This window comes from Betta splendens, chromosome 13 (genome assembly GCF_900634795.4).
Source record: "Betta splendens chromosome 13, fBetSpl5.4, whole genome shotgun sequence".
Classification (NCBI taxonomy): Eukaryota; Metazoa; Chordata; class Actinopteri; order Anabantiformes; family Osphronemidae; genus Betta; species Betta splendens.
Window position 1 is genome coordinate 6,659,815 of NC_040893.2, and position 13,962 is coordinate 6,673,776.

Consider the following 13,962-nt stretch of genomic DNA (forward strand, 5'->3'; position numbering starts at 1 on the left):
TTCACTGTAATGAATGTGTATTTTGCACTTAAACAGTTGAGCTCACATGTTTTTTTTTGTACTATATGTTTTGTTTGAAATATTTAGGGGACCCCAAAGCAAAGCAAAGTCTTTTTTGTAGTGTAACTGTTGAGATACAAAGATAAGTGTAACAAAAAAGTAACTATATGTTCTTGTCTCTAACAATACAATGGAATTCTATTGTATATATTTGTCACAATATATTCTGTATTTTATTCATCTTAAGTGTAAGTTCAGAATATCTTTGATGTCCCTTTGTCCATCATTTTCCTTTTTGTGTTCTTCTCTGGTCTCAATAACATTATGTAACATTTTGGAATAAAAATGCATAATAACACTCCAAAACTGGAAGCTAATATAGCAAATATCTCCACAGCAACACTGAACTTTCCAGGAGAGCTGACATAAGCTGGAATAAAAGTGAGCCACACTGCACAGAATATCAACATGCTGAAGGTGATAAACTTGGCCTCATTAAAGTTATCAGGCAGTTTCCGAGCCAGAAAAGCAAGAACGAAACAGAGCAGAGCCAGAAAACCTATGTAGCCAAGTACAGCCCAGAATCCTACAGCTGAGCCCAGAGCACATTCTAAGATGATTCTGTCTTTGACTACCTTCAAGTTCTTAAATGGAAAAGGAGGAGAAATCGCTAACCACATTACACATATTACAACCTGTATGAGAGTGAAGACCAGAACACTGAGTCTCTGCTGTGTTGGTCCAAACCATTTCATCACATTACTGCCTGGAAGTGAAGCTCTGAAGGCCATTAACACCACCACAGTTTTGCCCAGAACACAAGACATACAGAGAACAAAGGTGATGCCGAATGCTGTGTGTCTCAGCATGCAGGACCACTCAGAGGGTCGACCCATGAAGGTCAGAGAACACAGGAAGCACAGAGTCAAGGAGAAGAGCAGCAGGAAGCTCAGCTCAGAGTTGTTGGCCCTGACAATAGGGGTTTTCCTGTATGTGAAGAAAATGAAGGCTACAACAGCAGTCATGCATGTTCCACATAAAGATGCTGCAGTGAGCAGTGCTCCCATCATTTCTTCATAGGATAGAAACTCCGCCTCCTTCTTCACACACATATCTCTTCTGTTGTTTGACCAGAATTCAGGCGGACATTGAACACAGGCAACAGAATCTAACAAGAAATTAGAAACCAAAAGTCAGATACAGTATGCTGAGTATGTTTTTGTAATGCAGTTTTGTAGTGAATAAACTTTATGCATACAGAATAAAGTTAAAACGTAAAGAATAAAACAGATGTCTCATTTACAGTACACATATTTGTACTACATGGATGAAAATATGCCATTTGCCAAGACAATCATTTCTTGTTATACTTCATATAAATTATCAAAATATGTGATATAGTTTGACACACAGGCAGTAACAATGAAGTAATAACCTTTCCAATGACCTCATACTCTACCACTGTACTGTACTGCACTGTGTTGCACTGTGCCAACACGAACTGTCTTTAACTGTCTTTTATTTTGTCGCTGTATTCTCTGCTCTGTACTTTGCTGTTGTGTGAAGCAATTTCCCCACTGTGGGACTATTAAAGGTTCTTCTTATCTTAATATTATTTCTAACAATAACTGTAATGTTAGCCCAAATGTCATACTTTCTGAAATTGGCAAGTAACAGTGAATATGCTTTAGCTGAACATATTGTACTTTCTATTACTGAACCTGTGGTGTTGCTTATTTCTCCCTCTGCACATCTTATACAGTCAAAACAACAGACAGGCTTTCCTTTCTGGAGAACCTTACGAGTTCCTGGGGAACATTTCTCACTGCAAACTGACACAGGAACCTACAGGAACACAAAACATGTATCAACATTCTCTTCTTTAAAAACATCTACTTTTGCAACATGTTTAAAATACTGATTTATTATAATTTTCAAATATAATATTTACCTGTGTGGAGTTCTGTGTCCAGATTAAAGTCATATTTTGCAGATTTAGCTGTTTGTCTGCAGGTAAAGATGCATCATAGAGACCAACTGTGACAAAGTCCACAGCACCATTTTCTGTTGGCTGCCAATTTATAACTTCATATTTTGCTGGTGGGTCTCCAACCTCATTGAAGTAAACTTCATCTCCTTGCTTTGATTTAAAATGGGTTGCTCTTATACGCTGCAAAATCTGAAAATATGATGTTATAATCAACTTGCTGTTATTCAACTGTTTTTTATTTAGTGTTTAAGAACTGTAGCATTTACTCACTGTAAATGAATCCAGCTGCACCATCTTGTTACATGTTCTATTACAGTCAAGTGTCTTATGAAGTGCATGGGCCACAGCATACACTCCTTTATATAGATTATTAAATATAGGCATAAGTGACATATCGGGGAAGCTGTGTTGTAAATCCCTCAGATTTTCAAGTCCAGTACATTTTCTCTGATTGATTTCTTTCACAACTGACTTAAACTTACAGTTAAATAATGTCTCCCAGAACTCTGTAAAGAGTTTATTACCTGATGAATTGAGTTGTTTCAAATCTAATATGAACTCTCTCACTCCTCTGACATGTGCTTTGGCGATAGACAGACCTATGGCACCATCCAGGATATGATGCGTATCCATTTCTGCAGTTTGAGAATCAAAGATCCAGGCCTCACTACCAACCCACTGATAGCCAGTCATGTTGTGGTAAGACAACATCTGCATTAAAACGTCCAAATCCAGGTGCGAGAGAAAAGTGACAATTACTTTGGACGTTGAATGTTTCATAATGTTAATAATCTTTTGTATCTTGTTTGGTGGATCTGTCCTGAAGAAAGCTACAGAATACTCCAGACAGATGCCCAGCTGCTGAGCTGTTTCTGTGAATGTAGCCATTGCATTATCTCCATAATCATTATTGCTTCTAATAGCTCCAACCCAAGTCCAACCAAAGTGTTTGACCAGCTGGGCCAGGGCTCTGCTCTGATAGTAGTCACTGGGTATTGTTCTGAGGAAGGATGGGTACTTGGATTTATCACTGAGACAAGCACAGGTGGCAAAGTGGCTGATCTAAAAGAACAACAAAAGAGATAAAGATATAAAATACAAAGCCACATATCATTACAAATATAATGCCACACATATCTTACTCACTAGAGGTATATGAAATGGTCCAACTACAGTAGCTATAGCTATGCATGGTGTGGACGATGTCTCCCCCATTATTGCTGGCACTTGTGCAGCTTTGGTACATGGTATCTCAGTGGGTAAAGACACAGCTTCATTACCATTAGTCAAGGCCAGGGCAGCCTTCACACCACCTGTGATGGATCCGCATGAATCATACATTTGATAACCCAGAGAGATTCCAGGTAGTAGCTCTGTGCTGTTATTGATCTCCTCAATGGCAAAACACATGGCCTGAGCAATCTGGAAATCTCTGAAATTAAAACTTCATGCACAAGGTTGTAATTATTCATAATAACAGCAGAAGTTGATACTGAAGTATTGTGTCAATTTAGTCCACTTACAAATACGTTTTCTAAATCCACTTAGATTTCTCTTGTTTATTTTACCTGGTACATTCCAGTGGCAGTGGTTTATGGGTGTAAGTATCTTGTCTATTTTTCCAGCTGCTGTGAAAAGAGAAGATTCCCCCCAACGTGATGTCCCCATCCTTCAGTAGCTGGGGGCTCTCTGCCTCGCCTCTTTGTCTGCAGAGTGGCTCCTCTGCATGTGAGAAGGACGCCATGAGAAACATGTGTAATAGAGCCCATCCCTGTTCTGGCCACCTGTGTGTGGACGTCATATTTTTTATAATAGAAATGATAAGTGTGCATTGGTATTTATAGATGTTCAAAAGCTACTTAGAAAATTGTAAACAACGTTAGAACAGAAATTTGATTGCTCTGGACCTAAGGAGGGAGATTTTCTTTTAATAAAACCAAAACAAATAAAAGAGACTGCTTTTATTGCTTTTCATGCTAAAGAATATTGGACTGTATTGTCTCAATAAGGTGTCTGTAAATGTAATGCCAAAACGCCCAGTAGATCACCCAAACCGCTCCTCTTAAAATATGTTTTTTGTGATGGAAAGAGCTGTTTTACAGGTGTGTTGCATGATATGCTAGTGAAGTTGAATGCCATCCCTTTTTGTGGAAGCGCGCACGATGTCATAGGAGTCACAGGTCACGGTGTCCATCTTGTTGTCTGGCTAATACGAATGGCTAACGGCATACTAACAACTAACAGCTAAAGAAACATACTGTTAGGCGGCAGTAAGTGGAGCTCTGTGTCTTATACCAAACGATTCAAGCTGGAGAGACACTATAGTTCCCTGACCCCGCGACAGCACCTTGTGTGACATTCGGCCTCCGCACCGCTAGAGGCGCTCCTGGGGCTTTTATGTGGGTCTGTTTTCATTTCCTGTGTAATTAGTTGACCCACCTATTTTAGTTAGTATTTAAGGGATGTCCTTTTGTTAAGACACCGTTAATGTGTACTCGAGGTTGTAGCCAGTGAGCTACACCAAGTTACGATTAAGAGAGAAGAGGTTATGGAGTTGAGTTCCTAGTTTCTTTTGATGTCCTGTCACCACTTAAGGTTTGTGAGTGTCTTATGTTTCATGTTTAGGATTTTGCCCGTGTTACGGAGCGTGTTTTGTTTAGCCTGTTAGTCAGTGCTGTGTTTTGTTTTAGTTGTGTTTGTGTTCCATGTCTAGGTTTTTGCCCGTAGTGTACGGCGCGTTTAGTTTGGATTGTGAGTTTTAATTGTCAATTATGTTTACCTGCATTGCAGCGATTTTTAGTTCTTCCCTTTGTGTTGAACTGAGTCCTGCTGTGCAGTGAGTTTTTGATGTAGTTAAATAAACCTTTTATGTTAATTTTACCTTCTGTGTTTGGGTCGTCCATTTGGGGTCTCCCCCCTCTCCTGTGTTCCCTGTGACCTGGTCTGCCGGTTGCGGCCAGGTGTCTGTGTGAGGGATTACACGGAGAGCTGTGTGCTGGAAGCACGTCGGCTGTGGTGCCTGAAGCCTCCGCTCAGTGTGAGCCCTTTCTCCTCCCGGCTCCGTGAGAGCCTTAGTTCTCCCCGCTCGGAGCGGGTGCGGTTCGGAACCGACGGGGCGAGTTTCGTAACACCTTGCAATGTGGCAATAGCTCTCTTAGCTATTTACTGTATGTCGCTGCAACCATAAGCAGTAACTGCACTAGTATGATTAAATAAATTTTAACCACAGCTTCTTAGTACATACAGTATACTACATAAGTATCAATAACCTACTTACTGTTGGAGGAGCCTCTAGTTGGAACACCCAACACCTGTTCGTAGAGGTTTGCTTGCTCGTTCTGTCGTTCTGTGTGGTGTCTCTGTGTTCTTTGTTTAGGTTGGTAGTTATTAGTTTGAGTTATTTATCCTGCTACTGCAGTGATTTTTAGTTCTTGTTACTATTTCGATTCATGTTGACATATATCTGTTTCCCTGCTTGGCAGCGCCATTAGTTTTGTATTTTCATCTATGTTGCTGTTTATTAAAACCTGTTTATTGTCAGTCCTGTCCGTGCGTCGTTGCATTTGACTAGACTCTTAGTCTAGTTTGTCCCGTGTGTGTAAAAACACCTGAAAAAAACAGTAATTCCAACACGTCTGTCTATTACAAACAGCACTAAGCTGGCTCGTCAGAAGTTCAGTTTTGGTATGGTATTATCATGGGGTGGTGGCGGGGTTGTTTCAGATATTGCTGTGTGACATCCGACCCGCTATAATGTAATAAAACACTCTGAGTCAACATAAACTTGTCGATGAACACAGCTGCTTTGGACAGGTTATATACTTTTTGTTCATTCAAGTAAACAACTATTTGGTCCACGAGACACATCTTAAATTCCTTCAGCAATACCAGTTCACATAATCGATCATACAGTATCTGATGACTTTACTGGCTGCACACCACTTATTTAACAAAACTGATGTTTCACGTGCAAACTTGATATACGTTTGACTGGCAGACTTTTCAGATTCCGTAAATTTTTGCCAGTATGCCTCCGGGATGCGCTCATATGCTTGCAGCACTGCAGCCTTCACAACCTTGTAATCCAGGCTGTCATCGATAGACAAGGAGGTACACACCTCTTGAGCCTTCCCTACCACTGCAGCAGCAGGCTTGGAGTGTAGAGGTTCTGCGTTCCATGGACTGCTCCATCTACAAGGCTCTGATGCAGAGGTGCATGAGCTCAACCTCATCAGTTTTGGTTTGCAGACCCATCTCCTTAAACCGCAGGGCTATCTTTAGTTCCTCTTTTTCCACCCCAGCCTGCAGCTTAAAAGTTTAACGGGTCGATACGTCCCATTGGAGGGCTGATGGGAGCCTTGCCTTCCACTGCAGCATCAGCCTCCGCTCCCACACCAGCCTCTTCTATGATATAGCCCTGACCTCAGTCTTTGTCATATTTAATGGAACCACAACATCAAGAAAATCAGTCTCGACAAATGAAAACCCATGATAGATCCTAGACAAGTCCTCACAATATGTAACGAGTCTAGGGGGGGCGAACCCGCGGCCCACTCCTGATTCCCACTAAAGCCACCACTCTCCATGCCAAAAATAGGTATCTCATGCTATTTATTAGTGTGTTTATCCCAACCAAATTGTTGATAATATATGTACAGTGCTTCGGGACGTGCCAAGGACAAAATAACAAACAAAACCGCCTAACTCAAGGTGCTATTTATAACCGTACCAAACGAAAAACAAAACAAGACATTTTTTGTTTGTTTTTTTGACTTTCAAGTCACAACCCATTATCGACAAAGAGAATACAAACACACAATCTGTAATACCTACACTGTTGCTGAAGTTCAGAATATTTTTGATGTCACTTTGCCCATCATATTATTTTTTGTGTTCCTCTCTGGTTTCATTAAGATAATGTAACATTTTGGAATAAATATACATATCAACAGTCCAAAACTAGAAGCCAGAATAGCAAAAATCTCAACAGCAACACTAAACTTTCCAGGAGAGCTGACATAAGCTGGAATAAAGGTAAGCCACACTGCACAGAATATCAACATGCTGAAGGTGATGAACTTGGCCTCATTAAAGTTATCAGGCAGTTTCCGAGCCAGAAAAGCAAGAACGAAACAGAAGAGAGCCAGAAGACCTATGTAGCCAAGTACAGCCCAGAATCCTACAGGTGAGCCCAGAGCACATTCTAAGATGATTCTGTCTTTGACTACCTTCAAGTTCTTGAATGGAAAAGGAGGAGAAATCGCTAACCACAATACACATATTACAACCTGTATGAGAGTGAAGACCAGAACACTGAGTCTCTGCTGTGTTGGTCCAAACCATTTCATCACATTACTGCCTGGAAGTGAAGCTCTGAAGGCCATTAACACCACCACAGTTTTGCCCAGAACACATGACATACAGAGGACAAAGGTGATGCCGAATACTGTGTGTCTGAGCATGCAGGACCACTCAGAGGGTCGACCCATGAAGGTCAGAGAACACAGGAAGCACAGAGTCAGGGAGAAGAGCAGCAGGAAGCTCAGCTCAGAGTTGTTGGCCCTGACAATAGGAGTTTTCCTGTATGTGAAGAAAATGAAGGCTACAACAGCAGTCATGCATGTTCCACATAAAGATGCTGCAGTGAGTAGAGCTCCCATCATTTCTTCATAGGATAGAAACTCTGCCTCCTTCTTTACACACACATCTCTTCTGTCGTTTGACCAGAATTCAGGTGGACATTGAACACAGCTGACAGAATCTGACGTGAAAGAATAAAGCAGACATTAGACTTAATGTTTTAGTCTCAACATGGTCTTTTTGTATGTTCAATGTTCAATATTGTCCTATATTTGGATTCAGCTAAGCCCCCTTCAAGTTTTACTAAACCTGTGATGTTGCTTATTTCTCCGTCTCCACATCTTATACAGTCATAGCAGCAGACAGGCTTTCCTTTCTGCAGAACCTTACGTGTTCCTGGGGAACATTTCTCACTGCAAACTGACACAGGAACCTGCAGGAGCAACGCAATTGTAAGGAAATTTTTCTACAAACATTTTAAATTCCAATATTTTACAATTTTCATGCTTAATAACTACAGTTTTCAGAAAACAATATTAAAGTGGTAAGTCATAGCTTTCCTGTTTTGAGTTCTGTGTCCAGATTAAAGTCTTGTTTTGCAGACTCAGCTGTTTGTCTGCAGGTAAAGATGCGTCATAGAGACCAACTGTGACAAAGTCCACAACACTTTTTTCTGTTGGCTGCCAGTTTATAATTTCATACTTTGCTGGTGGGTCTCCATCCTCATTAAAGGAAACGTCATCCCCTTGCTTGGATTTAAATTTGTTTTTTCTTATATGATGCAAAACCTTAAAATATCATGTTATAATAAATTTGCTATGAATTGTTTTTCATAAACATAAAAACAACAATTGTACTCTAGCATTAACTTACCATGAATGGATCCAGTTGCGTCACCTTGTTACATGTTACGTTACAGTCAAGTATCTTATGAAGTGCATGGGCCACAGAATACACTCCTTTATACAGATTATTAAGTATAGGCATAAGTGACATATCAGTGTAACTGTGTTGTAAACCATTCAGATCTTCATTTCCAGTACATTGTTTCTGAATGTTTTCTCTTATGTTTGGTGACTTAAACTTACAGTTAAATAATGTCTCCCAGAACTCTGTAAAGAGTTTATTACCTGATAAATTGAGTTGTTTCAAATCTAATAGAAACTCTCTCACTCCTTTGACATGTGCCTTGGGGATGGACAGACCTATGGCACCATCCAGGATATGATGCGTATCCATTTCTGCAGTTTGAGAATCAAATATCCATCCCTCACTACCAACCCACTGATACCCAGTCATGTTGTGGTAAAACAACATCTGCATTAGAACGTCCAAATCCAGGTGCGAGAGAAAAGTGACAATTACTTTGGACGTTGAATGTTTCATAATGTTAATAATCTTTTGTATCTTGTTTGGTGGATCTGTCCTGAAGAAAGCTACAGAATACTCCAGGCAGATGCCCAGCTGCTGAGATGTTTCTGTGAATGTAGCCATGCCCTTATTGCCATAATCATCATCTGTTCTAATAGCTCCAACCCAAGTCCAACCAAAGTGTTTGACGAGCTGGGCCAGAGCTCTGCTCTGATAGTAGTCACTGGGTATTGTTCTGAGGAAGGATGGGTACTTGGATTTATCACTGAGACAAGCACAGGTGGCAAATGGGCTGATCTAAAAGAACAACAAAAGAGATAAAGATATAAAATACAAAGTCACATCTCATTACAAATATAATGCCACACATATCTTACTCACTAGAGGTATATGAAATGGTCCAACTACAGTAGCTATAGCTATGCATGGTGTGGACGATGTCTCCCCCATTATTGCTGGCACTTGTGCAGCTTTGGTACATGGTATCTCAGTGGGTAAAGACACAGCTTCATTACCATTAGTCAAGGCCAGGGCGGCCTTCACTCCTCCTGTGATGGATCCACATGAATCATACATTTGATAACCCAGAGAGATTCCAGGTAGTAGCTCTGTGCTGTTATTGATCTCCTCAATGGCAAAACACATGGCCTGAGCAATCTGGAAATCTCTGAAATTAAAACTTCATGCACAAGGTTGTAATTATTCATAATAATAGCAGAAGTTGATACTGAAGTATTGTGTCAATTTAGTCCACTTACAAATACGTTTTCTAAATCCACTTAGATTTCTCTTGTTTATTTTACCTGGTACATTCCAGTGGCAGTGGTTTATGGGTGTAAGTATCTTGTCTGTTTTTCCAGCTGCTGTGAAAAGAGAAGATTCCCCCCAACGTGATGTCCCCATCCTTCAATTGCTGGGGGCTCTCTGCCTCGCCTCTTTGTCTGCAGAGCGGCTCCTCTGCGCGAGAGAAGGACGCCATGAGAAACATGTGTAATAGAGCCCATCCCTGTTCTGGCCACCTGTGCGTGGACGTCATAATCTATTGTGATAGAAATAAAAGGTGTGCACTGGTATTTATACATGTTTAACAGCTACATAGAAAATCTAGAAAAATGTTTTCTTCATCTAGATAGCGCTAAAGGCCAAACAACAATTTTAGATGATTATTATAATAATTAATTATAATTAATTTGGATTAATGTTACTCAAGATTTCTCATTGGATTTTGGACTTGGTCTTTTCACCAAATATGTAGCCATTTGTAATTCTGGGAAAAGCTGTCAGAGTAAAAACACAAAACAGGCTTTATTTGGATTTCAAAAAACTTTATTGTTGTTGACAGTTTTGCATAACTTGACAAACATGGAAATAATAAATAATTGCTATGCATCTATATAAGCTTGTGTTTGCATGCACTATATAGTTTGTGTTAAAATATCATAAACCGATAGTTTCATCTCAAGGTTAATGCAGTGAACCTAACATTAGAGTTCATAGAGTTCGTTTGGTATAAACTAGTATGATAATATTATATTATTACTATAATATATAATATTATTATATATATATATATATATATATATATATATATATATATATATATATATATATATCTATATATATATATATATATATATATATTATATATATATATATATTTATATATATATATACGTGTGTATATATATGTATATATGTATATATATATGTGTATATATGTATGTATGTATGTATGAATGTATGTGTGTGTGTGTGTGTGTGTGTGTGTGTGTCTCTCTATCTCTCTATATCTCTTCTCTCTCTCTCTCTCTATATATATATATAGATATATATATATAATATATATATATATATATATATATATATATATATATATATATATATGCACCAATAACTTACATACATTTCATAGTGCTCAGTTCAGTCTATTTACCCATCAAATATTTTTTTGTATTATTCTCAGGTTTTAATAGAATAATGTAACACTTGGGCAAAAAAATACAAAACAACATTCCATAACTGGAGGCTAATATAGCAAATATCTCCACAGCTACAGTGAACTTTCCAGGAGAGCTGACATAAGCTGGAATAAAAGTGAGCCACACTGCACAGAATATCAACATACTAAAGGTGATGAACTTGGCCTCATTAAAGTTATCAGGCAGTTTCCGAGCAAGAAAAGCAAGAACGAAACAGAAGAGAGACAAAAAACCTATGTAGCCAAGTACAGCCCAGAATCCAACAGGTGACCCCAGGGCACACTCCAGGATAATCTTCTCTTTATAGTAGTTCATATTTTTATATGGGTATGGAGGGTTGATTGTCAGCCACAGGACACATATTACAACCTGTATGAGAGTGAAGACCAGAACACTGAGTCTCTGCTGTGTTGGTCCAAACCATTTCATCACATTACTGCCTGGAAGTGAAGCTCTGAAGGCCATTAGCACCACCACAGTTTTCCCCAGAACACAAGACATACAGAGGACAAAGGTGATGCCAAATGCTGTGTGTCTCAGCATGCAGGACCACTCAGAGGGTCGACCCATGAATGTCAGAGAACACAGGAAGCACAGAGTCAAGGAGAAGAGCAGCAGGAAGCTCAGCTCAGAGTTGTTGGCCCTGACAATAGGAGTTTGCCTGTGTTGAAAAAATATCAAAGCGGCAGTTATTGCCAGGCAGGCCCCCACCAAACAAAAGGTCAGCAATATGATACTCATAAACTCCTTGAAGGTGAGAAACTCAATAGCTTTCAAGTCACAGTCATTCCTCTCCTCATTGGACGTATACTCAGGAGGGCATTTGTCACATTTTACTGCATCTGAAAACATAAATATGTTCAGGCTGTATACCATGCACATCTTCAGAAAAAGGCTGAGAGCGATCTTTCCCAACAGAAACCCAGTGAGTGCTAGTGTGAAAGCTAGCAGTCCTGCTGGCTCACTTGTGCTGTTGCTGAACTCCCCATCAGCACATGGGATGCAATCAAAACAGCAGATGGACTTGCCCTTTATAAATGCCTGGTGCGTCCCTGGCAAGCACGTCTTGGTGCAAACAGACCTTGGTACCTGTATCACAAACATTCAAGCAACTGTTAAATTGCATTTAGAAAATGTGTATTTACTGATCACAAACATAAAGTAATATGAAATGTTTATTTTAAAATCATGTACTGTACCTCCAGTTGCTCACCGGCCCAGATGGCTTTCGACTCAGCTACCATCTCAAACTTCTGGCCATTGGGCTGGGTCACGTCATAATATCCAACAGTCTGGAAGGTGATATAACCTGCATTGTTTCTCTGCCAGTTCACCAGTGCATAACGTGCCACAGTGTCACCAAAATCATCAAAAAACACGTTTTCACCAGTTTTAGTGGTGAAATTAACCTTTGTCAGATAATGTAGCACCTGCAGGGTAGTGGAGGGTTTGTCATTTATCAGTATCACAAACACATCATAATGGTGATATGGAAACAGTTTTTGCTGTGTTTACCTGCCACGGTTGGACATTATCCCTGTCAGCACAAGAACAATTTTCAAATGGGCCCTTTCCATTTCTGCAGGCAAACAGCAAGTCCAGCGCGTGGCCTATAGCATATGTGGCCTTGTAAACATTATTCAGCAGGCTGGAGTCTGAAACATCCGTGAAGCGTGTCGTTTTGTCCCACAGGGATTCTGTCCCATCACAGACTCTGAATGAACCACGAGGCTGAGTCTGTGTTTTGGGAGCCAGGGTGCAGTTGAACACAGTCTCCCACAGCTCCACCAGTCCCTGGTTACCTGGTGTGCTGGAGGGCCTGCTGTTTGCCAGGAACGCCTGCAGTCCAGGGAGTTGAGCACTGAGCGCCGCGAAGCCTACTGCTCCCTGCACTACAGCGTAGTTAATTGGTGAGGCAATGTAGCGATATGTGATCCAGCCCTCACTTCCAACCCACTGCAGGCCTGTCACATTCTGAGCATAAAGCTCTTTGAAAAGAATATCAAGGTCTGTACCATCAGCAAATGCTACTATCACCTTAGAGGTAGATTTCTTTATAATTTCCACAACCTCTAAAAACCACTTCCTGGGATCTGTTCTGTAAATAGCCACTGAGTACTCAATGCACACACCTTCCTTCTCAGCCGCTTCCAGGAAAGTGGTCATCCCATCGTTCCCATAGTCACTGTTAGTTCTGATTGCCCCCACCCAGGTCCAGCCAAAGTGCTTCACCAGCTTTGCCAAAGCTTTGCTCTGGTGAATATCGCTAGGTATGGTTCTGAAGAAAGAAGAGAAGTCTCTCCTGTTGCTAAGACATGCACAAGTAGCCGAGTGACTGATCTGAAACACAAGCCAAAGGATTCAATTTCACAGAGACAAAAACCCTTTTGATTTCTATTCAGAACTTGACAGCTTGTGTGTAGATAATGAACTCACCACAGGTATATGGAAGGGTCCCAGGGTGTGAGCGATACCAATCGTAGAGGTGGTTGTGGTCTCACCAATGACAGCATGCACATTAGATAGTGAGTTACAACTTCCAACTCCACTTTTATACCTGTTCATCAGGTTCAATGAAGCTCTAATAGAAAGAGGTAGACTGGGGCAGGAGTCAAAGATCCTGTAGCCCAGCATCACTCCTGGCAGCAACTCTGAGCTATTGTTGATCTCTTCTATGGCAAACATCATAGTGTATGCATACTGAAGTTCCCCTGGGTCCAGTCTAAAAGATAGAAATGCAGCAAGGGAACACATCCACCATGAAGAATTACAGCACAGTACAACAATGTTTTATAGCTTGTGTTACCCTGTCTTACCCTTCACAATGAATCGTTTCTGGGTTGACTTGGAAAGTTGGATTTGCACTGACTGGCCTCTGATGGAAAGAGAAAATGCCTCCAATGTTGATGTCTCCTTCCTTAGAAAACTGGGATAGTTCTTTAGTCTCATATGTTCGACACACAGCTCCCCCCCCTCTGACAGCCACAAGGGGGAGAAGAAGCAGAGCTGCTCTCAGCAGCATGGTTGCATACGTCAGTACCT

At 40.5% G+C, this 13,962-nt stretch overlaps 3 protein-coding genes across 4 annotated transcripts; all 3 read right to left on the reverse strand.

The window, feature by feature from the left end:
• Window positions 1–254: 254 nt before the first annotated feature.
• LOC114868065 (extracellular calcium-sensing receptor-like) lies at window positions 255–3,752 on the reverse strand. Its single transcript, XM_029171384.2, has 6 exons — window positions 3,559–3,752; window positions 3,137–3,434; window positions 2,261–3,052; window positions 1,952–2,179; window positions 1,722–1,845; window positions 255–1,168 (listed from the first exon to the last, which is right to left on the reverse strand). The coding sequence occupies exons 1-6, from the start codon at window positions 3,741–3,743 to the stop codon at window positions 255–257; spliced, it is 2,541 nt and encodes an 846-aa protein (XP_029027217.1). The 5' UTR covers window positions 3,744–3,752.
• A 3,085-nt stretch (window positions 3,753–6,837) lies between these two features.
• Window positions 6,838–9,938, reverse strand: LOC114868051 (extracellular calcium-sensing receptor-like). Its single transcript, XM_029171359.2, has 6 exons — window positions 9,745–9,938; window positions 9,323–9,620; window positions 8,444–9,238; window positions 8,138–8,358; window positions 7,880–8,010; window positions 6,838–7,751 (listed from the first exon to the last, which is right to left on the reverse strand). The coding sequence occupies exons 1-6, from the start codon at window positions 9,927–9,929 to the stop codon at window positions 6,838–6,840; spliced, it is 2,544 nt and encodes an 847-aa protein (XP_029027192.1). The 5' UTR covers window positions 9,930–9,938.
• Window positions 9,939–10,835: 897 nt separating this feature from the next.
• LOC114868432 (extracellular calcium-sensing receptor) lies at window positions 10,836–13,942 on the reverse strand. 2 transcript variants are annotated; one of them, XM_029172016.3, is made up of 6 exons: window positions 13,737–13,942; window positions 13,357–13,642; window positions 12,436–13,260; window positions 12,120–12,350; window positions 11,886–12,009; window positions 10,836–11,762 (listed from the first exon to the last, which is right to left on the reverse strand). In XM_029172016.3, exons 1-6 carry the CDS (start codon window positions 13,940–13,942, stop codon window positions 10,867–10,869), a joined length of 2,568 nt encoding a protein of 855 aa, XP_029027849.2. In that variant the 3' UTR covers window positions 10,836–10,866. The 2 variants fall into 2 exon arrangements, with proteins under 2 accessions (XP_029027849.2, XP_029027848.2); XM_029172015.3 differs by having other exon boundaries at window positions 10,836–12,009.
• Window positions 13,943–13,962: the final 20 nt, after the last annotated feature.